At 36.3% G+C, this 27319-nt stretch overlaps 2 protein-coding genes across 10 annotated transcripts in view; one reads left to right on the top strand and one right to left on the bottom strand.

Moving 5' to 3' along the window:
• LOC117179929 overlaps positions 1-27319 on the bottom strand; it is a 1200486-nt gene that overhangs the window by 819495 nt on the left and 353672 nt on the right. The window lies entirely within an intron of this gene.
• LOC117179928 (irregular chiasm C-roughest protein-like) overlaps positions 1-27319 on the top strand; it is a 164437-nt gene that overhangs the window by 98845 nt on the left and 38273 nt on the right. Inside the window, exon 10 of the mRNA XM_033372153.1 lies at positions 13741-13973. Coding sequence (XP_033228044.1) covers positions 13741-13973 — 233 coding nt within the window. The remainder of the gene's footprint in view (positions 1-13740; positions 13974-27319) is intronic.

The raw sequence follows: 27319 nt of genomic DNA, 5'->3' as shown, positions 1-27319 counted from the left end.
TATAGGAGAGTACCCAAATATCAGATACCTACTCTGTTTGGCGTGATTGTCGGAATTCTATGTACTGAATTTAAAAGTAATATAGGTCATTTTAAAGGAAATTTAGTTTGTCATAAGAAACTCAAATAAAAAATTTTATTAAGCATTTTTTTAATGCTGAGAATACAAAAATGTAAAAAAAGTGCTTTTTCCAAACTCGTCAAACTATTCTCATAATATGAGATACCTCAGGAAATAGCTAATAAAATGCAAAATAAAGTATTATTTCTAATGAAAAACTTTATTTTATGTTTCCGAAGTATAAATTTACTGCGATTTAGATATATTTAGTTTTTGCAGTAGTCACAAACATTTTTGTAACCAATTTACTCCACGCAGCCACAGTGTTATAAAAACCACAGGTATCGCATATTATGAGAACCACACCGTGCAAGACTTTTACTATGCCTGACCTGTACATTGAAAAACTTTAACTCTATCGATATTTTCCTACTTAGTTATTAAATCCCCATCACTCCAGATAGTCTTTACTGCTAAATACATATTTAATGAATAATAAATATGGTTTAAAGAATTCCCTTCCAAGAACTCCTAACAAGAGCACTAACTTATAGTCCTTGAAGAAAGAGTAATTTCTTGGTAAAGTCCATTTTGAAAAAAGTTGTCTCGAATATATTCACAATGCGCACACTTTTTGAATCTAATAGAATGATTTTTTCAAAATTTATCATGCTGACAGACAGACAGGCATAAGTACATATAGACAGACCGACCGACAGACACATTCGTAAAAACCTGTTTTTCGGATGCAGGGGGTCTCAAAACGTAGATATTTGACAAAAACTGGGGGGGGGGGGGGGGGGGGGGTTGTAAAATTTTACACATGTCTAATACCTTTTCTGATGAGAATGTAAAAAAATCCATTAATAAAAATGTTGTTGCTCTACTTTTAGTGAAAAAATGTTATCTATTTATTTTTGCTTATCTTGTGTCATGTGTCGACAAATTTAATTTTTGTATTTTTAATGTCTTTTTTCTATATAAAACAAGTACTACGTGTCCAATATAAAAGTGATTAATGACAAATTTGTAGATATTATTCGTGTGCACAATGTTTGTCGTATTAGTTTTTTCCTATCTTGCATAGTTTGACCGCGAAATGTAATTTTTGATTCTTGATTAGTTTTTGTGTGGTCAAAAGTTATCATGCTCACAGGCAGACAGGCAAAAAGCGTGGACATTTGACAAAAAAGGGAGAAGGAGGGTTAAATTTTACAAAAATCTAATACCTTCTCTGATGAGAATGTACAAAATTAGTTTTCCCTTTTGATAAAAATAAAAAAGAGGAAACAAAAATAAAAATACAACCAACCAAATTCCGTTCCTTTTCTATTGTATCACTTTCGTCTTTTTTATTTTTATTATTATCAAATCACAATAAAAATAGGCTTCTCATTTTTCTTTCCTCTTTTTTATTTTTCTCTAAAGGGAAAACGAATTTTTTCTTTTTGGAGGGGATAAATAAAGTTTTTTTCAGATTACAATAGGAACATTTTATGGTGGTTGTCCATATTTTTTCGTTAGATTCTTGGTTTTATTTTTAGGAATTCTTCACAGTAACTGAATGATTAATTAACTCAATGAAGTATTTAGTTATGAATGCTATTTTGTGAAAAATCAGGAACTCGTATAAGGAGACCTCACCTCAATGAAAAAGTGGCTCATTGTCATGGCCAGATTTGTTAATGGTTTAGTTTACCATAATCTCTATTAAGTAGGAATAATCGCTACTGCCGAGATCAGTCGACTACGTAGTCATGATACCTACACTCGTATGACTTACTGAGTTGAAATCTGGCAACATTGTGATCATGTCGCCGGCGACATGAATCAACGGCTGACTGAGATCTACATTGATCGCGCCTCGCGATGTTGCCAGATTGCGACAGTGAACGTTCAGAAGCGCAAGTTTCATGATTAATTTTTTTTTCGTATATACGCAGGAACCGAATGGTTAATATTATTTTTTAATCTCAATTTTGAAATACTTGTTTTTCATTAAAAAAATTATCAATAATATCTTAATGGTGGTTACTTAGATATAACTCAGTAAAGAGCTAAAAAACGCCATCTCTCATAAGACGCAAAATTATAAACGTTAATAACTTATTTATAAAGTACCATAGGCTTCTGAGATTTTAACTGAGTACTTTTGGTGATCATATTCTTATATAGTGAAAGTTTGGTTGAAATGGTAATGAAAATTCTTGTAGCGATGGTACTTCCTTAAATGCACAAAATCACACATCTAGTTTCTTCTGAGAAATTTGAGTGATTTAATTCAAAAACTGAAAGTATGGACAATTGAATATACTACTGTATAAGGGTAACTTTTGACGGATCACTATTTATCATTATGTTTGAATTAATATGTGATTTTCAGTTTTTTATTTGTGATGTAAAATAATGTTTTATTATGCTGCCATCATATCTGTGTCATTAATGGGCTCATCACTATATATCACTTGACATAAACCCGATGTAAAAAAACTTTAGCTCAAACACATTTTTTAATAAAAAACAGTCTAGATGTCGGTAAATATGTGAAAATCCGGGACACTGAATGGTTGGTTTAATTAATTTAGACTTGAATTTTGTGGGATTAAAATGAGGACTGATTAAAGTTTTAAGGCCAAATTATGGAGTGACTTACTCGAGATTATTATCTGTATTTATAAACGTGCAAGCTTTATTGAAGAAAGATGCCCGCTGCGCGGGCGCATTCTCGTTACGCGCTGCGCGCCAAGTTTGAGCGCGCCCAAGATTAAAACTCGAAAGTTGTAAGAAGAACATTAACCCATCAAATGGCTACTCTGCCAGTCTGCAACTTTTGCGTATGCAAATGGCAGCTGGTTTTCTACGATGTAAAATTGGCAACAAAAAATCAATAAGGTGGCCGCATGATTGTTCGCTAAACTTGCATGTTGAAGCTATCTATGTATATGCTATTACAATTATTTTCAAATTCTACACCAAAAAAAAAATCATCACGATACGATTATTCCGTTAACACCGAGAATGCCCCTTTGTGTACACCACTCTTTCAGCAATTATAACTCATGCAATTCAAGGTATAAAAAATTGAGAGTTTTCCGAATGGTTGTCAGTGTGCAATCTACTTGGAACCTCAATAACCGATGGATTAAATGCCTAAGCTTTCACAATACATGGTTCCAAGATCAATTTTTTTAAAGTCTAATTTTTTCTTTCGCGTCCAATTTTAAACCAGTCGCTCGGTTTTTGCCAGCGAGAGAGAGAATTACTCAACACCGCCTCCCGCCACGCCTCAAGCTGACTGGAAAAAATCGAACGACTGGCTTAAAATTGGACGGTTTGCAAATTTTTCATCGTGGAAAATCGGCTGCCATTTTCATACGCAAAAGTTGCAGACTGGCCGAGTAGCCATTTGATGATGTGTTAATGTTTTTCTTACAACTTTAGAGCTTTGATCTTGGGCACCGAATCGAGGCTGTTTTATGTTGCTAGCTCTTCGACTATAAATGAATTTTTTTCGATCTCTTAAAAAATCAAAATTTCGTACTTTTAAAAACGATCCAACTTTTGGAACTTTTGTGTAATTAAAAAATTTCATGATAATAGCTTCGAAATTCATATATTTTACATCTAGTAGAAATTTGGATTGATATTTCTTAACCTAATAACTTTTTTTTTCCTTTTTTAGAAAATTTTCAAAACCTGAAGTCGTTCTGGCAATTGAAGGAAATTATCATTTGAAATATCTCAAATTCTAATATTTTGCCACAAAAATTGTATATCACAGTAGTTATTATAAACTTTGAAATTATTTTTGTTATTAAGGTTCTAAAAGCACCTACGGCTTTGACTATTACATTCTCTTTACAAAACTCGCACTCGATAACTCGATAGCTTTTTTGGTTAGTTTGCTAGTCTTCCACCCATCTATAAGAAGCTTTGACAACAATTTTTTAATTTGCAAAAAAAATCTTATTTTTATTTTGAAAATGCTCTACATTTTTTTATTTTGGTTGGAAATATCTGATTAAAGAATTTAAGTTTCATTTTGGGTGCCTTTATCAAAGGCTGACTTGATTGGACAAATCCTTAAAAAATTATCGTGGTTACAACATTCAGGTAACCATACATACATACAGTCAGACAGACACCGACAAAATTTTACGATTTTCGGATTCTGTGAGTGCCGATACGTAAATATCCGTTAAAAATCAGAGATCGAAAATTTGGACGATTACATTACACTCTCATGAATGAGAATTTAAAAAATGAATCGAAAATTAAATCGAATATTGAAGTAACGATTTAGTGCCGAAGTTCGACCGACTGGATAGACATGTTCACTATGATGCGTTTATCGAATAGAATGCGTTATTTCTCAATTCAGTGAAGCTGATTATGAAATAAAAAAATTCGGTCTGATACAGTGTGTATTCGAATTTCGAATTGTTTTATATCTTTACAAGCAGATGTCGAATCGAAAATAGAATATTTCGATAGGAGAGGCAAAATGGATGGTTTGATCACTGCGATTGTGAAAGCCCCCCGATCGGGAGGCCTCGTTTACTGTCTAATATTTTTCTTTCCTCATTACAATTCAGGAGGTTTCAGCATGAAAGCTCTTTTCTTTTCGCGTCATTTCCCATTTTGTACATATAAACCGGATGCGATGCGAAAATCACGACTAAATCTATAAATTTGATCAAACGTATGAACAAAGTAGTGCGAGCAAATTATAGATAATAACTAATCATGTGTCAATTCTATCACTCGGTGGCGACAATGGTCCCTCGGGTTCGCCACCAGGTGCCAGCAACAAATAGCCAATGGCAGCACGTGGGATATGGTTGCGTTGAGTTGATGCCACCAGTTGTCAGTGTTGACATGTGAGTAGTTATTATCTAGAATTTGTTCGTGCCGCGGGGTCAACGCGTTTGATGAAATTGATCGATTTAGTCGTGATTTTCGCATTGAATCTGTTTTTATTTGCGAACTAGGAAATGCCGTGAAAAGAAAATCATTTTTTTTACAGATTTCGACAATTTTTTCATACCGTTCCATGAGCCTTCTTCTCAAGAAGAAATACTATGTTACATGTTTCTTAACTTTGATAGAACTTACAAAAATAAAATAAATTCTCCGTACTTTCAAACGAAGCCTAGGCTGGCTTTATTTTTCTTACTTAAAAATAAAATAAACTAAAAATGTTATCTTTAGAATGAAAAGTGATAAAAAGTTAAATTTAAAAAGTATTTATATCAAAAATAGTAGTTCTCTGGATCACAAATTTTTCCAGATTAAAAAACGAAAATTTTTAAGATTGCTAGCATCTAACTTGCGTAAAAGTGTGATTTTTACAGTTTTTCCTTTTTTTAATATACCTATGAAATTTAGAGAATTCTCTTACGAATAAAAATGTTTGCTAGTACAAAGGACTGAACTCTTATTTGGTGTACGATTGAAAAGAAATTATTTGGTGCCTGTATAAATCGTGAAAAGTATGGAAATATTAAAATCTGGGTAGCAGAAAAAATACAAAACAAAAAATTTCTTTAATAAGACCTTTACTGGCTTCGGCGTCACTAAAATTTGATAAAATAGCAACTGTACAATTTTTGTCACTCCTGGTTTAAACAAAGCATGCACTTGTCAACGGTTTTATTTATGATGTCAGAATAAGTTATTTATTGATATTACATTTTCCAATATTGTGTAATATGCATAATCAGTCAAAGTTAAAATCTATAATACAGCAATTATTATGATTAATCCGTCGAATATTTGTCAGAGTAGGAAGAAGAAACTTAGTTAACTTCAAATCAAGGACTATCATCCTACCATTAATGTATAACATTTTTCCTGATAATAAAAGTGTAAATTGTTCAACGATATGTTTGCTCAGATGATAAGAAAATATAAAAAATGATTTTATATAGAATAAGTTACTCTTTCTTCTTTGTATTTATTTATATTGCTATTTTATTAAATTTTTATAATGAAACCATTAAAAGCTTTGTTAAAGAAAAGAGTTACTTAAAATATTTTTCTTCTGTTGCCCAGGTTATAGACTCAGGAAACTATGATCATGGTTCTTTGAAGCAGCCAATCCTGACGCAACTAATACGTGTTCCCACTCCTGCTCCTTCTCTCCTAGAAGGTAAACAAGGGTGGGGAATTTACGCAAGAAGACATCGTACAACATTGTTCCTTGGAGCCAGGTCTCTTGCCGCGGATAACCTTACGCGGCAGATGGGACAGTTAAAGTTGAAGATTTTACCTCTGAATACTTTTTTAGAACTACAAATCTTTGGCGAATGTTATGAACAGTTTTGTTGGACCAGATGAAGTTATCCCAAAAGAGCAACATTTTGCATCCGGTTCGCGATTGATTGAGTCTGATGCTGGTAAGCGGGAATCTTGTTCAGTTTGCTGAGAAATAAAGCTTTCGTACCTCCAAGGCAGCTGATTATGAGAACTACAAGATAGACTTTGTAGCGTTCGTGCAGCCTGCTAAGCTCGAAAGCAAGTGCTTCATATTTAGCCCTTTCGTCTTCTTCGTTTGACATGATACTACCATTGGCTGGTGCCTAAAATTCAATCATGTAAATAGTCTTCGTCTGCAGATCTTTACACTGATCATTCTCTACAATATAATCCAGTTTTCCCTGGGGCGATGGCAAAATGGTCATTACATCAACGCCATAAATGTGCTATAAGTGGTTATTGATATACTCTGAGCGTCCACTGAGATTACGTCCGTGTGTTTCTGGCTCTTGCTTGCACGTTCGGCAGTTTGTTTCTTCTACAGGTACATTCATTATATACTTGTGGTTAACTAAGGTGTATATAGCGCCGGCTTGAGATGCAAAAAGAAATTCCTGAATCTCCGATCTCAATCCAGGAGACTTGAAAAACATGTTATACAGAACCTCCGATAGCTCTTGACTACGTATAGTGCCGTAGAATTGCCATGAAGGCAGCATGTTCAGCATGTTTTCTTAGTAGAAGCGAATGCTCTGCTTCCTATACACGACTTTGAGCTTCAAAGGTGTTCGTAACGCTAGGCCATGTGTAGTGTCGCTGGACTCAAATGGAAAATGAAGCTCCCCTGCTGCCCTATCTGCAGCACGATATAGAAAAGCATCAGCATTGACAGCTTTTTGTTGATGTGTGAATCGCTTAAAAGATTCTGTGCGATTTAGAACTGAGCAGGCGATAACCAGAACAGTTCTCCGATGAAGACGCTCGAAGCTTAGCAAATCTCTACCCCTCTTATCTCGAAAGAGGTATATGCAAGGTACGGATGATCTAAGATGATAACTTCGATTGATATTCATCATCTTGCGTGTGCTTCTTGCAAGTTGCTTTAACTCATCTAGTTCCATTTTACTGCACTAAACATGTAAAGCAGTGCTTGAGCGGCCAACATATTGTTTGTCTGGATCTTATTTCTCCCAGATAATTCGGAAGCTCAAATTTTTCTGAGACTTTCGCGATAACTTTTTACGGGCGGTTTTTGTCACACGTACAGCTTGGGTTTCCCTTTGCGGTATTCCAATATATGCCTGTGTCTCTCCATTATCAAGATGTTTATTTAGTCTACCTTTGTGCAGATAAATGCAAGCATACTTTTCTAGTTTAAAGCTCATGCCAATCGCCTTAAAGTACCTATTTACGTCCACCACAGCGATGCCAATGCACATTTTTGAATAGACATAGAGTTTAAGGTCGTCCATATATAAAAGGTAGCTCACCTTACTTTCTCTTCTATTCGAAGCGCCACAAGGGTATCCAGAGATTTTGCCTCGGAGATTAATAGATAGGGGCAAGAGGGAGATGCAGAAAAGTATGGGACTTAAAAAGTCTCCTTGGAAGACATCTCATCTTATAGGTGACATAAGTTGTAGTTACATGTCTCTTGTCATATGTTAAGGTACGCCTTTTCACAAGAGCATAAGCTCTTTCATGCATCTCACTCTTCTTGAATACAACTTTAGGTACTCAAAGAGATTGACAACCAGCTCATGGCTTGTGTTATCGAATGCCTTATGATATTCAATTCTCAACTGGGTGGCTTTTCAATGATACATGACTTCTCAATGTACAGATGGGAAGAATAAGTAAAAAAGGTGGAGTTTTCCGGAATACACTTAAAAAGCCTATCATTGCGCTCTTTGGCTGCAAAAAGTGCTCTTATTTTTCGCGTCCAGTACTGCTTGATTTTCAACAGTTTAGACTTGAATTTTTTATTTGATGGTACTTAGCTAATCACGCACTTGATATTTGATGCATGTTCTCTCGCCGATTCGATTTTAAACTAAAGGCGTTATTACGAGATTGATGTCGAAGGGAAGAAAGAGGATGCGGTTGCCGAAAGAGAGGGTGGAACACAATGAGGAGACGAGCATAAAAATTAATTGCGTTTATTTGACTTGCAATGAAGCGTAGCACGCCAACGCTTGACATAGGGTCCAGAACGACGAGCTTCGTGGGGTTAGTACAAATTTAGGCCGTCAGGAAGCGGAAGGAAGTCGCCTCCGTGGTGAAGGTGGACGAGGTATAATCCGGGGACACAGGGCACTGAGTCGGCACACAAACACTGTTTCAGAAGGCGAGCGAACAATAACTAACATGACGAGGGACGATCAGACCTTTGGGCTTCGGGAATCCTCGGAGCATTCCAGCCCATTCTTAATTGTCGCATGACAGTTTCGTTACACTTTGTAATACGCTTGTGAGTCTTACTTAAGTGTACTAAAGTACTTCTATTGTCTCTAAGCATGGATGCCGGCTTCTGGTGCATATAGGTATGTCAGCTTAACATCACTAAGGTTTCCCCCTACTAGGAGCCTGTAGACATTCGCTTCCGCAATATTCCTTACGAAAAGGTCCAAAAAGCGGGATGTCCAAATCGATCTCTAGAGCTACTGCTGGAGTTGTTTTCATAGCACCAGTAATCTCCGAGCAGAAAATCCTTTGGATGCTTTCCAGTTGTTTTGTAGTACTGATTAGTTTAGTTATCGGCAAATAAATCCTTATTGCATATGCTATGATGGGTCTGATTATCATTGTATATAAACAGTAAGTACTCTTGGTTTTAAAGCCCTAGGTTTTCCCTACTACACATCTACAGGCCCAAAAAGCATCTTAGCCTTCATTAACTTTGCGTTAACATGGAGTTTACAGGTTACCTCAAGGTCAAATATGATTCCTAAATACTTTCCTAATTTTGAAAATTCTACTTCCCTTCTTTAGACTGTAAGATTTCCAAGGCCAGACAGCTTCCTTCTTTTCTCTTAAATTCACAAGTTCTTTTTTGTGCAAGTTAACGGACAAATAACAGTCCATGCACCACTGCTCTACTGTTGGGCACTAACTGCATGAGTTCCACTCAGGTGCTCTCATGCTTTCCTGTTACTAGAATCGCCCGGTCATCTACATAGCCGCGAGTGTAAAAACCTGATTCGCTTAAAACACGAATCAGATCAATTCTCACAAGCATGCACTGTGTTGATGAAAGAACTCTCTTCCCTGTGGGCATTCTTTGGAAGCTTTGGCTTTCACTTAATTACAATGTAGTAAAGTATGCACCTTACTGTTTTTCAACATGGAATGCATCCACCTGTTTACAGAGTCACTACCTTCGCATTTTTTAACAGAACCGTATATGCATACTTGATGCTGCTTGAAAATAAACAAAAAAAATATGGGAAAAAATAAGAGTAATTATTACTAATTATTAAAAAAAGGAAAAGTCATGAAAATATTTATTTTAATATTAATAAAATTTAATTTTGAGATACGTTTTGAAAGCAGTTCGAACTTTATATTCCTATGATTTATTTTGCTGAAATATTCAAAACATATACATGATCAGAAGAATTAATAAAAAGTATATTACGTACATGCATATAGATATAATAATAATTAAAATATGTAAGACTACATCTCAAGTTGCACAGTTAAGAATCTTTGTACCTTTAAAATCTTAACAATTTCATGTTTTGAAGCAAATATTTTTTTAAAGTAATGGTAATTGTAATTAAAATGTTTGGGGGGATAATTTGTTAAAAAGTCAATGACAAGACTAATAAACGAGAAAATGGATGTAATATTATTTAATATAATGTATATATTCATTTAAATTGAACTAGACATCATATATACATTTATACAGTTCCATAATTTATTTGTTGCTTAATCTTGAAAGTTTTTTCTTGCTGCGTTTAACCCCTAATGATTTTATTAAACATTTTTAATTTAAAGGAAGTTTTGAATTAAATAGTTAATTATATGATGGCAAACCTCATTTCTAAAATTAACGGACTATAAACTATTGAACTCTATAAACAAATGTACCGTACTCATGGCGCAAAGTGGGAGAAAATTCACTTTTTTCGGTCAGCTTGACGCACCGAACTTTTGTCTCCTCTATTTGTTTATTAAATTTGTTCACTCAAAGTATGGAAAAACTGACATTTTGTACATACATAACAATTTTTTACGCTTTAATAACTGATCAGGAGAACTTTATATTTTCTTAAATGAATGTTTAGTGGCTCTTAAAATACAAATAATTTGTTTATTATTCCTTTTATTTGTTATAAACAAATTTGATAAAGAAATTGACAAATAGACTTATTATCGGTAATATTTTTGTTTTGCTAAAAGTGCTTTAGATTAATCTGGAAATGACATTTAATAACAAAAAAAATGTTAAATAATAAATAATAAATATAATAATATTTGATAAAATATAACAATTGAAATGATTGTAAACAAATTAGATAAATAAATTCAAAATTTTGGTCCTTTCGCATAGAAATTTTTTGTTTGCACTGGACATGTTTTAAGCTGTTAAGCGAATGAATGCTTGTCACAAAAATATTTGAGAAGTTAACAACAACCGTTGTTATAAATAATTGTCGTGACAAAATATTCAAATGTAAGGTTTGATCAAAAATTTTATATTCTTTAATTGCTACAATGGCTACGGATAGTCCTAAAAAAATGTATCTTTGATAATATTTAGTAGTATATAACAACTTACATGTTTATAAAAAATTTACGTAAACAATTTCCAAATTTGGAAGTTTCACTTGGAAAAAGTCGGGTTTTCCATCATAATAGATTGAAAATGAATCAACACTGCATGCTAGAAACACTCAATACCAAATCTTTTGACAACAACCCACCGACTTGGCCATCAAAGAAAATTTAGATTTGATAAAACCTCAAGTTTAAATATTTGGTCACAAGAATTGTTAATAACAGTGGTTATTGTTATTTTTTATAATATTCTCGTGACTAGCAGTTATTCGTCCAATAGCTTAAAACATTTCCAGTGCAAAAAGAAAATTTCTATGCGAAAGGGCCAACATTTTCAATGCGTTTATCTAATTTGTTTACAAAAATGTTAATTGTTATATTTTATAAAATATTATTCAATATTTATTATTTTAAGGAATACCTGAATTCGTTCTGGCAATTGAAGGAAATTATAATTTGAAAAATCTCAAATTCTAATATTTTGCCACAAAAATTGTTTATCACAGTAGTTATTATAAACTTTTAAATTATTTTTGTTATTAAATGTCATTCCTACATTAATGTGGAGCGCTTTTAGTAAACAATTTTTTTACCGATAATAGGAATATTTGTCAATTTGTTCATAAAACTGATTTATAACAAATAAATGGAATAATAAACAAATTATTTGTATTCTATGAGTCCCTAAACATTCATTTAAGACAATATAAAGTTTTCCTGATCAGTTATTAAAAAGTAAAAAATTGTTATGAGCAAAATTTTAGTTTTTCCATACATTGAATGGAAAAGTTATTAATAAAAAAATAGAGACAAAAGTTCGGAAAATCAAGATCTATAGAATTTAATCATCTTCATTATTTATTCATTATATTATATAATATGCTTTAGTTTAGTAGCTTATAGTCTGTTTATTTTAGAAATGAGGTTTTTAATAATATAATTAACTATTTAATTAAAAATCTTCTTTAAATTTTAATTTTGTTAATAAAATTATTAGGGGTTGTATGCAGCAAGAAAAAAGGTTTCAAGATTAAGCAAGAAATAAATTATTGGACTGTATAAATGTATATATGATGTGCGGTTCAATTATATAACTATATACATTATATTAAATAATATTAAATCCATTTTCTGATTTATCAGCCTTGTCATTGACTTTTTACCAAAATATTCCCTCCAAACATTTAAATTAAAATTACCGTTATTTTTAAAAATATTTTATTCAAAACTTGAAATTGTTAATATATTAAAGGTACAAAAATTCTTTACTTTGCAACTTAAGTTGTAGTCTTATATATTTCAATTATTATTATATTTATGTTGGATATAAGTGATATATTTTTAGTTGATTCTTCTGATCATGTATATGTTTTAAATATCGATAACCTTCCAACATCCTGTTTTCCTAGTCAAACTTTGCTATTCTCATTATAGTGCTATTGGTTTCTTGGATACACTAGGAATCTCAGCCAGCAGGTTTACTGGTATTGGACGGTCTTTGATGTCAATGACATTAATCTTAGGTCACGCCCAATACTCCTTTATTTATTTTGAGTGGTTCAACGGACGAATGATGAGCTTGTACCCTTGGATGCGCAATTGATATTTGACGCTAAACGTTATGCATATGGAGTTGCATAACTTGCTAAACTTCGCATCTTACGTCTTCCCCTCTGAGACATTATATCTCACGTCGGCAAGGTGCTCGAAATAGTCAAGAAACATGAAAAGTGGGCAGCGAAGCGTTTCTGTACAAAGCAACCGAGAAGGCAGGTGAAACACTTGGTCTCCACTTTAATATTAGTGTTGAGGAAGATGCACAACACATTATCCACCTTAAGTACTTACTACTAAACGCACGGTTGAATAAAGAAAAGGAGAACAACATCCACCAGCAGCTCTCCGATAGCGGATGCATCGCACTTTCCACAAAAATGTGAAGGATCATTCGATCTTTATTGAGCTGTCATTTGCTTCATTGAATCACCCAGACTGAAGTTGAAAAAGGAAGGTTTTTATTTTCGCGTATCAAGATGGTATGATTTCCACCTTAGCATACCGTGGCTGCATTTTTTGCGAATACATTTCCAATGATATTTGCTAAACGTGTCATACCCACGTCGAGCACCGAGTACACACTATTTAATTTTCCAATTCACGCGGGAACAAGGTACATCCAAAAGGCACAGTGTGGGACTAATATCACTGTTATGAAATTTGTCGCGAGACTGCTTTGCCAAATACTCACAGTGAGATAGAGCCAATTTTCGAAAACATCACGGTGAAGAAGAAAGAAGAAGCGTCTGAAGCGTTTGCCTAACCGTATTTTTAAGTAAAACCAGGTTACAGCTAAAACTGTTCTACGACTTCGCGCGTGTGTAAATTTCTAGAATGATACCCACTTCCAGTGGAATACCACGGTTATCTTCATGGCGCAGCTTGACTTAACTCGTCCGAAATTCAAGTTTTTTTGCTTAGCCTGATTAATAAAGTTCATTGGAAGCATTGCATACAGCAATATGTCTTTTACGTACAGTGAAATAAAAGATAAAAGTTTATTTGTTTTCATTAAACTGCATTACAATAAGATAAGCCATTCAATCATATTTTCTTTCATGAATTTGAAATTTTTTACAGGATGGAAGCAATAATAATGGTTATGTCCCATACGTGGATTATACGCGGGATTATTTGCCACCAACTACTCCAGGCATGGGGTCTTCTCGCGAATCTCTCAGTCGTATTCCTTTAAGTGGAGTATTAGGATCTAAGAAAATAGGATTCAGTTCTTCTAACCTAGACTCGACCCCAGCACAAACGACAATAATTGACCCTCGTTATTCTGCTACCTATGGCAATCCTTACCTGAGGTAAGTTTACTGTCAGCTTTTATTTTATTATCTGGAATTCAAAAGGTTAAGACAATCAACATTGTGTACGTATTTAAGGTTTTATTTTATTATAACTGTAATCATCCGATTAGAAGATAGAAATTTGAGGCCTTGGATATAAAAATTAGATATAAAAATATTTCGCTGTAATATATAATATAATATCATTTTTTTCATTTTCCTAATATGAGAAGAAAACCACTGAAGATTATATAAGGTTTGTTTCCGGATAGTATTATTATAGATATAAATGTTTTAATTAGTAAACTTTTAAATTTTGGTATAAAGAATGTATAGCCTTACTAAAATACATAGAAACAGTTATTTGAGAGTATTGATAGAAGATGGTCTTATATTGAAAAATTTACTGCCTTACCTTTTGACAAATTCAAAGAGGGCATAGTGTTCCTGATGAATAATACCTGCTTCCAATTTAATAAAAAAGTAACAAACATTCGGAACCCCGTTGGGTTCTCCTATTTTAAATAATTTAGTCTTTCAATGTTTAATAAACGTGATTTTTAAATTATCAGTATTTTAGATATGTTGATAACACCTTTTTAATTATTCCTTAAGGTTAGATTCAGAAAAAAAGTTTGTTTTAGATTAAAACTATAAAAATAATCCGATACTGAAGTTAGGCGGGAAGGATGAGAAACCGTGCATTCAGCAGTACTAACTGTCCGCCCATAGCTCCAGGTACTCTATCCCTTTAAGGACTGAGTGGACAGAATCACCAGGGTCGTGTGCAATCCGAGATCAGACGCGACCACGAGAGGTCCACATTGGATCTGAAAAGATGTCCTCATCCCTGAGATGGGTTTACAGATGCGTCCACCGTTCTCAGGTTTCAGTGGCGTATCATTGGTAGAATCTGAAACAGAAACTGAATACGAAAAAATTTTTACAACTGGTCTCTGCAAGAGACCAGTGGCCGTCTTCAGAGTCTTCCTGTTGAACCAATACTAGGTCTCCGTGTTTGCCTGGAGAGGTTGGAAACTTGGGTACATCTGAGTTAAAGAGTTGCCTGAAGTCTCGACACATGAGCCTTTCGTTTACTAATGAAAGCTCTGTTATTGTGAAGATCGAAGAGTTGATGAGAACGATTGCAGGCCTCAGAACGCTGGTTTCCATGATCCTTTGTCGCTAAAAAGAGTATGGCTGACGCCTCGTCAAGCTGAAAACCCCTTATAGGCGGCGCTGAAACCATCAGATTTGTAGTCAGATAAGGCCTCTACATGTAGGGCTTCAATGGAAAGGAACACGCAGCTAGCGGTATACGCGTAATAGGCCTTGTGACCTCTCCGTTTAGTCGTCCGCCTCGAGATTGGGCCTGCGTAATCTAATCCAGCCGCTGCGATTGTTTAAACTGGTGAAGTGACTCATGACCTGATTACATGGGTTCGCCCGATGTCGAGGACATGCCACACATCTAGCCAACACGCGGTGCGCAGTTGTATGGCTCGAGAAGATCCAATACTTCCTCCTCACGTAGGACAAAGTTATTTTAATACCGGCAATTATCTGTGTCGATTGATGATATAATTAGAGAAAGTTTGACTCTAAACGTGCCCGATCAGCCTTTTTTGTGTCATTTTAAGGTAGACAGTGATTTGTTACAGTTTCTTAAGCGAAAAGTATTGAGACAGGAGCCACCAAGCAGGCTTTCGCTCGACTAGATCATAATATGTGATGACTCGTTCCTTTCTGTCAACGCAAGGGTCGATAGTTTTAGTAGGCGTTGAATGAAAAATTTCTTGTTGGGTCAACCAAGCAGGTCCTTGCCATCAAAGAAAATGATGTTCGAATCGAACAGGTGTGATTCCTCTTGATGCGCAATCCGCAGGATTAACTACGCCAGGTACATAATGCTAAACCGCCTCTGTCAGAATACGCTGAATTTCTGAAACCCTTTTAGAGATATAGGTCTTTGATTGATAAGGATGTCCTCGGATTCAGTCCTAAGTATTTTCAGTATCAAACCAAAGGTGTATCCGTATAGAAGCAGAGAGACTCAAGACAGCTCGGACATGAGATACCAATCTGACTGGAAAGACAGCGGCACACAATTTAAGCCTAAAAATTCAGGTCTCTTTTAGTCAAGCTACCATTGTCGTAGCAGTGACGAGTCACGTGAGTTCAGTACGAAGGTAGTGTCACGCGAAAGTACACCACGGCTCCCAGTGCCTTCTCCGAGGTGTCTCAGACACCTTGAAGTTCATAGTAGCTACTAGATTTAGAACCTAACCAACAGAAAAGAATTGGAGTATAGAGGTCAGGTAGATCATTTTTGCAAATCATCCAATTAGCGATGTTCTCAGCTGCAAGTTGTTTATTCCAATCTACCTTGAGAGCCCATAGACTCTGCATGAGTACCTCAGCCTTTATGATTCCTGGTACTAGCCATCTCAATGGATGCTCGAGCTGTTTTTTTTTATCACAGAATGGTCTGGTAAGAACATACCCTTGCTAGACTGAAGATCGTCTATATTGGAGACAAATTCCATGTCGCCAAACTCTGCGTACTCATTGATAACGCCGGACGTGCTAACAAAAGAAAAATAGCTGCAGCAGGGAATTAAACAAGAATTGAGTGACGTTCGATGAGGTAAGATACACTCAGTAGTGTGAGTCCATCAGCACAAATTAACGCTCCCGTTTGTGTGAGACTTGGTCTATAGTTGCTACTTTCCGCTACCCTCGTATCATCACTCCCAGTCACGCTGTGATAGCTCTTACCTCTGGGCCTTTCCCTGACCTCACACTATTTTCCAAAGCAGAATAGTTTTTTATTAATACTTCTTTGTACCTCTACGGTAGTGCTTTTTCCTTCAGGTGTTTTGAGGCATTTTACAGCTCCTTGAAGCTATTTATGTTCTTTGAGTCTTCTTTTAGTGGATTCTGGAATTCATAGAATTCTCTCCAAAATGCAGCAACCTCCTCTGCTTTGGGCGGATGGTCGACAGTAACTGAAGGATCTTGAAAGAGTACCCGCATTCTGTCAACAATATGCTGCCTGATTACCCTGAAAATCGTATTTAACTTTAATAATCAAAGTAATACATAGAATTCCTGAAAATAAAACCAAGTATCCAACGACCGAATTTGGATAAACAACTAAATCCTCTTCCTTCTCTTTTTTTATTTTATTTCGCGTTTTGTATTTTTATTATTGTCAAACCTTTTTGTCCAAAGTTATTTTTAGGAAAGATTTCTTTTAAAGCGCATCTTTATTTAAATTACAATAGTAACATTTTATAGTATTTGTCCAAATTTGTACGTTGGATTCTTGGTTTTATTTTCAGGAAATCCACACATTAGCATCGCTCTTCCCACATTGGATGCCTGTCCGCTGTTGGCCTTACTTTCTCTGTTTTCGGCCTGTTCTTTATGCGGTAGAGTAGGCGTTCCGCTTAAAGAATCTCTTATCCAGAGTTGTTCGGCATGTTTCTCACACCGCAGTGCAAGCAGTCGTGACATATAACTACAAGTACAACCATTTTTCGTGCTATCATTGTTGTTCCCACGAGAAGCTCTGCAAAGGAGTTCTTGCAACTTTTAGATAAGTTAACTGTTAAGGGTTAATTTAATAATCTGACTTATAATTATGATTATTCTAAGAGAAAAGGGGCTTCTCATGGAGAAAGAAGAAGATTCTCTTTATCAAACAGATATTTATTCAGAATAATATGACCTACTCTAGCTTTTTCATTTATTTTTCTATCCCTGCTCTAAATCACAGGTAAACTAAGGTTCAATTGATGAACTCTCGAAATGTAGTGGATTTCGCCTCAATAATACAATGTAATATAGATCCAATCGAGCACGTGTCGATTCTCGTCGTAACTTTATTTTCTATATTTACACTCTCCTATTCTTTAGCGGCAATAAAATATTTCAAAAAAGAAATATGATAAAAGGTATATTTATTCGCTAGTAAATTAAAATTCGCCAATCATGAAGTAAAGTTCATTGACTCTTTCCTTCTCGAGGTAAAGTCCCTTTTAAAATAAGACAACTGTCTATTTTTGGCTTAATAGGTCAATGGACCGAACTAGTAAATTTCTTTATTATGCAAAAGTAGATTGCCGTATTACGGTATACAAAAGTGATATTTTAGCGTTAATTACGTAAATTGTTTACTTTTCTATGACCTGTCTCTCAGGCCCTTATCCTTAGGCACTAAAAAGGCTACCTAAAAGGTTCGATTATGCAACAAGGGTCGAGGGTCGCTCGACAGAACGGTCGAATGCCTTTATTCACGCTGCCTCAGTATGAGAGCGGAAGTAAAGGTCGAGTGTAAACGAGCCGTTCAAAAGATTTATAAGTTTTGAAGACACTTGGGTCTTATTTACCATTTACAGAAAATTATCTCTATTTCTAGCCTTTACTGCCGAGTGATGGAAAGATTATACAATTTATCCTCCGATTCTGTTGACCAAGTTACAGGTTCTATTATTGCAGTTGCTCTAGAAAGCGGAGATAAAATTCATAAGATATTATTCTTTTGGAAAATAGAGGCTTCAGCCTTCAAATGAGCTTTTAATATTTACCGCGCGGAAAGGAGTGACTTTTGTCTTTTAAATTTCCGTAGGCTTGGAGGCACTTAAAAAAAAACCAGATATTTTAGAAGGCTGACTAGCAGAGATCGCTTTAAAAGTTAAGTCTCTTTTATGGACAGCGACAGAGGATACGATCCAAGTGGGCTTTCATGGAGAGAACTTAGCTAAGGAATATTCCAAAGGCTTGGCTATTTACCAAGAGTTCTCCAGTTCTCCCTTCTCGATATTATATATAATTAAAAATTTGTCATAAGGACAACCGCAGGATTTCGCCGGGAGCGGGTGCTAATCTGAAAAATTGCACCCGCTTCCAGCGAAATCGCGGTAAAATTTCAGCCATAACCACGTCTCACAACCGTGATATAGGTGGTTACAGTCTGTAAAGGAATCAATACGACGATCCAGCAAAAGCCTCGTGGACCCTAAGAACACGGAGCGACCCAAGGACAACCGCCTTCTGCATTTTTCCCGCAAGTGTTCTAGCATATTGTTGACACGCAGGGATGCTTTTTAGGCTATTGTCCATCCCGTCAGCGGCGTCGTTAAAGTCTTCCGTCGTCTTTCTGGTATCTGACTTGTTTTTCCATTCCGGTTTCTACGGCACATCTTTGTCCCAATCTTGTACATTTTAAATATATTTTTACCTGCTGATTCTAAATACAGCCTTTAAATGTAAATGTTAATAATTAACTGAAAACTTCCATCTATTAGATGACGTTTACTGATAGATAATATGTCATGTACTGATTTTGAAGATATGATAAAAATATTACATTTGAACACTATTTAAAAAGCTTATGCCGCAATAATAAGTCGAAATAAAAGTAACAAAGTGCTGTCATCACAAGGCATCCTGGAAAATAGCTTCTAGCAGCATCACTGACTTATCACTGTCGTCGACTCAATAATATACGCCGGCTTCTACTACAAGTCCGATTTTCGGGTTAAAGGTGGAGTCTTGTAAATAGAACCAAATATGTGGTCTCAGAGAAGCCTTTCTCCTCTTTCGGCAGTCCTGACCTAAGGCAACCAAAAACGTAACTTATGTGCCTCATCGTTCACTTTCGAAGTACATTCCTATCGATGACTCATGGGATACTCCGGAGAAAACTTTTTCTAAGAGAATAAGCTCAATATTAGTAATATTATTAAATAATTTTGGTGATAAGGTTTAAATCGCAATGCGAGTAGGGACAGAAATTTCAGATCATCCAGATATCACGGAGGGCGTGATGCAGTGAGAGATTACCAACCGCCTCCACTTCGCACTATCCTGTATTGAAATATAGGTACGTAGGCGCTGATCGTTAGCAGTTCTACTACGCATATGTTGTGTTAGTAACTGGCTAGGCATGAGCACGCCTAGCCTCGTAGATCCTAGTGCGAGTGCCTTCGAGCCGCGAGGATTATCGCATATATTTACATTATCGATGTTAAGAGTTAAACTGAGTAGTTACTGCGATCATACAGAATTCGGCTGGAGCTCGTTTTTGTTTTTAGAATCATTTATTTAATCTTAAAGCAATTTAGTGAATAAATTATGTGTTTTTTTTTTCAAAATTAAGATTGCTTTCAAGAAAATTAAAAAAAAAGTTTAAAAGTTCAACTACAAGTTCTTTTTTTTTAATTATAATTATGTTCAGCAATCGAAAACATAATTTCATCCGGGGCTAATTATAAAAAAATCACCATTTTAGTTAATATTTTGGCTCAATTCTTGATTTGATTCAAGTTGCTTATTTGCTGTGACAACCCAACCGTTTACAAAAAACCAATTACAGGGTTGTATTAAATTCTACATACAGGATCCGTATTTATAAGAGTCTAGTCAGGCATGTTCGACCTTACTTTTCTGGCAGATATCGCAACTACGCACGAACCTTACAACATCCTGAAACAACCTTGGCTAATAATCCTGAAGCGCTACGCGTTGATGAGTTTTTTCGTTATCGAAATGATCAGACTGAGGTTCAAATGAGATTCCTCTAGTACTTCCGACCAGCTGCCAGGCTTCTAGATCCGAAAGCATGGTCTCAGTAACTAAGTTAGGTTATGTTTATAGAGGATCTCGTTTTCAATCTTACAGTCTAGGAATACATTGTGCCTTTCCTGTACTGACTGTAGACGACGCAAGTACAAAGGCTTCCGTTTCGCCTATAGATGGCATAGGTACGTCTTTGTGCTCCATCATTCTCGACAGTGCGTCAGGCTCATGGTGCAAAGCATCTTTCCTATGACTTATCTTGAATTCGTAACTTGCCAACTCTAAACCCCAACGTGTTAGTCTGTAGAATTGGGTTACGGAAATTGTTTAACCATTTAAGACTACTATGGTCCGTGATAACAAACATTCATGTTCGTTAACTTTATAGTTTCTGTCCTCTCCGGTTAAAGTCCTGCTCGCGCAAGCGATAACTCGTTCCTCCTCTCCTTATCTCTGAGTGATCACATCACCTAGACCTGACGCACTTGCATCGCACTGGAGATTAAAAGGTTTCTCACCTCCATCATTGCAATTGGGGTATGCGAGTATAGGTGCACTAGTCAGGCCCTTCCTTAGCAAATCAAAGGCTTCAGTCTGCTCTTTTCACCAGTTCCGTTTAATTTTTGACCTAAATAATCTTGTTGAAGGTTCGGCCACCGTCGCCAATTCCGGGATGAAACATCGATACCATGAAGTCATACCCATGAATCTGCGCAATTGTTTAAGGGATTTTGTAATTGTATAGTCAAATGGTGGTGCTTCCTCGTTAGTTTCCACCTTGAGATCGTCCTTATTAACTACGAAGCCAAGATACTTGACCTCCGAGCAGCAAAATGCACTCTTTTCGGCGTTAATAAGTTAGACCAGAATCGTTCATTACGCCTAAGACTCTCGAGAGCCAGCTTAAGTGTTCGCGGCAGGTTTCCCTGACGATAATTATATCGTCCTGTCCAGTACTGTGAAGTCCGTGTAACTTTGAATTCTTTTCCAATGGAATCTGATTAAACGCGGAACCCAAATGTCAGTTATGTAAGTTAGAGGACAAGCGTTCTTCTTTGAAATCGCGTTTAATTGTTCCTGTACATAGCCTCTTGTACCTTAAAGGAAACTATTTGATAACGTCCCTAAATAGGTGCGTGGCCTTGAACATCGATAGTATGTTCAACTTTAAGGACAGGCGCTAACTGAACTTTGACCTTACGAGAAAGTCTATTTTTCAAAAGATCCTTCAAAGCTGTGTCCTCCGAATCCAGCAAGGCAACAATACCGCCATAGCCCTCTTTATGAGTCAGCCATTGCTTTAAAGGGTAATGTTTCCCGGTAGAATCTGGCATGAATACTAACTGAAACATCTAACTGAATGGAATCTATCGTCGTTACAATATGCACTCTATTGGTTATATCCACTGTTCATCTTCGATGGATTTTGAGAGGTCCAGGCAATATTTGTCAACGGTCTCTAGAGTATGATAGGCAGCAGAGACCATTTTCACTACGTCATCTTCGCGTTTCCCGAACATTTGGGACATCAGTAGTTCATTGTCAGTAACTTGTGTTAACCTTCTGCTATTTTCTTTTTTGTCAAGTCAGCACCAAGTTTGTTACTTCCGTCGAATACCAAATTCTAATTTAAAACTATTTGACCAAAAACTCTATTGTTATTCCTTATTCTATTCTAAGAGAAGGAAGTGTAATCCGATGCACTTTCAACTGAGCTATCTCTGTTTAATCTTTTCTTAAAATCTGCGATACGTCTTCGTAGGCTGATTGGCCGCTCAAGATTAGTGTCTATTTGTCTGTTAGAATTTGGGATAAATTCTTTTAAAAATCTTTTATTTCCGTCACGGAATGTTTTATTTGTTTTAGCGAAATAAGATCTAGGCCTCGGATTTTCTGTGTTTAGTATATCACCGAAACAGTTTTTCGTCTTTCATGGCTTTTTCTTATTTATTTCGAAGTTATCCGTACGGTTTCAGACTGATTTTTCTCCCAGTTCGCTAAGGGTGTAATGTGAATCGAAATATTTCTATTAAAAGGTAGGCTATCCAATCTCAAATTAACCGCATTTAACGATTTTGGTTCCATTTTGCTAAGATTATGATGTGCCGTCATTGATTCGTAGGGAACTCGTATTGGGTTTACCGAAAATGTATACATTGGTTGGACTATATTTGATTTTGTACGGTCAATGGTAGACACTGGTGTACACACATTTTTGCTTTCTTGAGACCCCGTCTTGTGTGCCTGCAAATATCTCCTCTTCTTCAATTTCCGAATCAATTTCCAAAGTAGCCGAAGTAACCGAGGTGTAATCTGAAGCATGTGAGAGTAAAACTTTAAAGTTTGATACCTTTGCCTAACCTATAGCATCGTTCCCAACGCGAATCTTTCGTTCCTAGACACAATAGTTGTACAGCTTCTGCTATGTATTTCATGGTGTTAATTTGTTGATTATATTTATTTTACAGCTAACTTTATGGTGCGTATGCACAATCTGTGGTGCCAGAAACACCCAGAGCTTCAGTAAATTTCGCATCAGTCATTGTGAAATCAACGTGCCTACCTCCGGAAAACTGGATATGTGCGCGGAGCGCTTCCTCCACCACTGCATGAACAAGCTAAAGACGGAGATGAGGAAGTGATATTGAGACCAACCGCGGAAAGCAGGCACCTTTTGAGAGATGATAGTGATTTCAGGCTAAAACCGACGATGTATTAAAAGATCAGAAAACGCATGCATCAACTGAACAAAAAGATGGGATGGACTAGACAGAATGCGTTCCGTGTTCAGTGTGTGATTGACTACATAAAATCTCGTAGACCGTTCACGGAAACGGTTCACAGTTCGCCCAAGAACTGAAGACCTTCAATCACACACTGAACAAGTGAAAGCTGCTGACAACCAAGCAGCAGATTGTTGACAAAATACGGGTGTTATCTGACCGAAGAAGGAAAATACAGAAGACGAAGAGATTTATTAGGGAGAATCAACAGTTTCTTCCTGGCCCATCGTGCGTTGTCAGTAGCGTTCCCCTTGTATCTGTCAAAAATCGACCCAAGCCCAATGAGGTAGAGACTTTCTGGAGAGACTTATAGCAGAATTACACTGGAGTTAAAATACACTGAAGTTGTAAGAAGATACTGATAATATCATCCGCTTGAAGGATCCTTCCAACAATCTTATACTAACTGAGGAGAAATGTCTATCAATTACTGCTGAAGATGTGAAAAAAGCGCTAAGTTGTTCGAAGAATTTTTCCGCTGCAGGACCAGATAGTATCAAGAACTTCAGGCGGAAGAAGTTTACGTCTACACGTCCACAACTGGCTCGCATATTTAATTCATATTTAAAGTCGGAAACGCGCATTTTGCAGTGGCTGGTGTTAGGACTCACTATACTTCTACCGAAAAAAGGCAACTTGTATAACTCAGAGAATTACAGGCCAATAACTAGTTTGGACACACTGTATAAGATTTTTCCAGCGGTCCTAAATTGATTGACTACCGCAAAGCTTTCTATATAACCTCCCATAGCCGTATCATCTGTTTGTTGGAAAGCTTTAAGGTTCATCCACACATAGTGAGATGCATAGGGATTGATGCTCCTTTGAAAAACTAGATTTACTATCTCAACTGGAGAATATCGAGTGACAACGAAGAACATCACCTACACTGGTGTCTTTCAGGGCGACACCTTATCCTTCTGCCTTTTTTCATCACATTTTTGCGTTTATCTCTCGCACTACGAAATTCTTCTGGATACCTCTGTGTTGACACTAATCATTGCGAGCATCAGGTCACTCATGTATTTTATATGGATGACTTAAAGATCTCTGCTTCTGATAAAAGCAAACTTCAGCCTGCTTTAAATATCATCAAGCATTACACAGGAGAGTGGGGTATGCACTTTGGATTAGACATTTGTGCAAAAATTCATGTGAGGAAAGGAAAGATTATTGGTATTCCCGAGGATCCTGAGCTTGTGGATAAAAGTTTTAGTATACATCTTGACACTGGAGAGACCTATACATACCTGCGCGTGCCTCAAAGCCGCATTTAAGGCGCAACATCATCGAAGGAGTCTTTCCGAAATATATGCAAGCATCTTGATCGGAAAATTTGGTCTTCAAATCTGTCGGCGTTTAACAAGGTGTCTGCGACTAATATGCTTGCCGTTCCGATTCTACTCTACTCGTTTGGTGTGGTTCCATGGACGAAGAACGAGCTTAAGGCCCTGCAAATCGCCAGACTTAAGATCATGCATAGGCATAAGAGGTTGCTTATCAGTTCGTCTATTCCGTGATTATAAATTTCACCCCGTCAAGGCAGACGCGGGCTTTTGAATTTCCAGTGTCTTTATAATCAAATTGTTCTAAGTGCAGCTTATACCGTTGCAAATGGTAGAGATCCTCTCCTAAAAATGGTCAGGAACCACCGCATTTTATGTCAAGAAGTTCCCAGAAATAGATTCAGAGCGTGTCATGCACATGATGAGTTCCTAGAACACATACCATCTGGGTGTCTCACCCACGCGAGAACTGCCTATCTCTACAGATATAATGCGGCTCTGAGAGTGCTTTACTTCTCCAAGACTTTGGGAAACGAACTATATTTATCATCGAATTCTCGGCTCCGGCCGTTAAAGTAATTGTCTTTGTTATTGGTGCTCTCGGAGGTGCGAAGCTATCACTAGTTCGTAACCTTAAAGCCATACCAGCATGCCAAAAATATGCCAAGGTACTTGCGAGATGGATACAGAAAGCTGTCATCCTTGGATCGCTTCATATCCTCGAGACACACGAGAGTTTCGCCTGTCTGTCGTTATGATTTTATCGTGCCCTATAACCGCCTATCACGGTTATGAGACGTGATCATAAGTGTTATTTATCGCGATTCTACTGGGATATAGTAGTTATTTTTTAGAGAAAAGGAAACGAATTGAAGCATTTTAGTATGGTTATCATCTCGGATTGTAAAAGTCATATATCAGCTCAGTGTCTCATATGTGACACACTGAGCTGTGGAAATATTTTGGAATTCCTGGAGAAACACATTTTCAAGCTACTGCACATGAGTAGGTCATTACCAAAACTCGCTCCTTGCATTTTTTAAAGAAATTGAGATGGCTGTGGTTTCGGATAGATTAATTCCAAAACTCGCTCCTTAAAGGGACTGGGAAGAAGCAAAACGAGCTCCTTTCATCTACAATTGGATTTTGGTAGCAAAAATCACTTCTTGCTGTAAAAATGAAAAGGCTAGAATGAAAAATCTTGAAAATCTGAATCTTTATGCTTAATCTTGTAAGTAGGTACTAACTCATGTTCTGATTGCTTACTTCGCGATTTTTCTTCTATTAAGTGGCTCAATAATGTCTCTCTCGAGTTTCTTTCATTATTCTGTGATTTTTCTAGTATGCCACCGTTACCTAATTTATTCGATGTAAAAATTTGTTTAGTACATGATACAAAAATATTGTTATTGCTTAGTAGGTACGATAGGTAACCAAGAAAGACTGAATTTTGTGTTGTTGGTGCCACTCATAAACCATAAGGAACTATGATTTAAATTATTTTAGCGCTTGAATTTTCAGTTTCTTTAAAACTTTGATTAAAGTTTACCGAGTTTGGTCATGATTTCCCCTGTCATCCTCATGCATACATTCAATGAATACAAAATAGCTTTCCTTTCGTACACAGCTTAGTTGATGTCACTAACATTACGACAAAAAACTCAAATTTCTCAATTTTTTCTAGCGCCAACGGTTTTTCGCGTTTTGTGCAAAATTGAGTAACATTCAAGGAACGAGTCTTGGAAATTACATACTCACATGGTAAAGTTCCAACTGATGACATTGGTAGAAATTTGAAAGACTTGCGGCAAAAGCCTGCCTGCAATTCTCAGTACAGAAACCAATCCTAACTGTGATGGATTTATTGGGCTAAGAAACATTTAAAGGAGACAGTAATTCTTTTTAGTCCAAAAGAATATCACATAGAGATGATGAAAAAACTGGAAATTACATTCACTAAAGCAATTGCAATTCCCGGCAGCCTAAAATACCATGCATTAATTCCAAACATAAACGAGCAACAGCAAGTCAAAAAACTAAATACGCAACAGAGAATGATCTGTTTTCGAAGACAATCAAACAGCCTCACGTTTGGTGAAGCAAAAAATGGGTATAAAAAGCGAACTACATAAATTCATAATAAATTTAGTTTTTCTTCCCTTGAGAATGATGCATGCAGCTAATTCCCCGGCCGGCTGTCGGGACTGTCTAAGCGTGCGAGGGAGGGGTTTGATCAGATATATTTCCACAACCGCATGAGTATTTTCAGGCCCACAAGGTCGAATAATGTTTTTGTTGGAGAAAGTCAAACTTCCGTGTAATAATAGTCTAAAACAATCAAAAGTTAAGAAATCATGCTCTAAACGCGTATAGATACGAGTATCGAGTTTCCTGACATCCTGTGGGCACCATTTCCTTACATGCTTAGTATTTCTAAAGGCACTTATGGGAAAAAAGTATACGTCAGTCAAAAAGTGTAAGATACGCAGAATATCAATCTCCGCGTATCAACTTTTTACGGCCTATCAGACTGTTTATATCAAACGGTGTGTGTAGTCCTAACCTTCAGTGGCTCACTATTTATATTGATGCTGTAGACATATTTTTGTAATCTTGAAAAGACAAATAATGCAGATTGGTGTAAAGTTAGGTTATATTTGTAAATACGTGATTAAATGAAGAAACCCTTCATTGAAAGGCGAATGCTATT

The sequence above is a fragment of the Belonocnema kinseyi genome, chromosome 9, assembly GCF_010883055.1.
Source record: "Belonocnema kinseyi isolate 2016_QV_RU_SX_M_011 chromosome 9, B_treatae_v1, whole genome shotgun sequence".
In the NCBI taxonomy this organism is placed as follows: domain Eukaryota; kingdom Metazoa; phylum Arthropoda; class Insecta; order Hymenoptera; family Cynipidae; genus Belonocnema; species Belonocnema kinseyi.
This window is presented reverse-complemented; position numbering and strand designations above follow the sequence as displayed.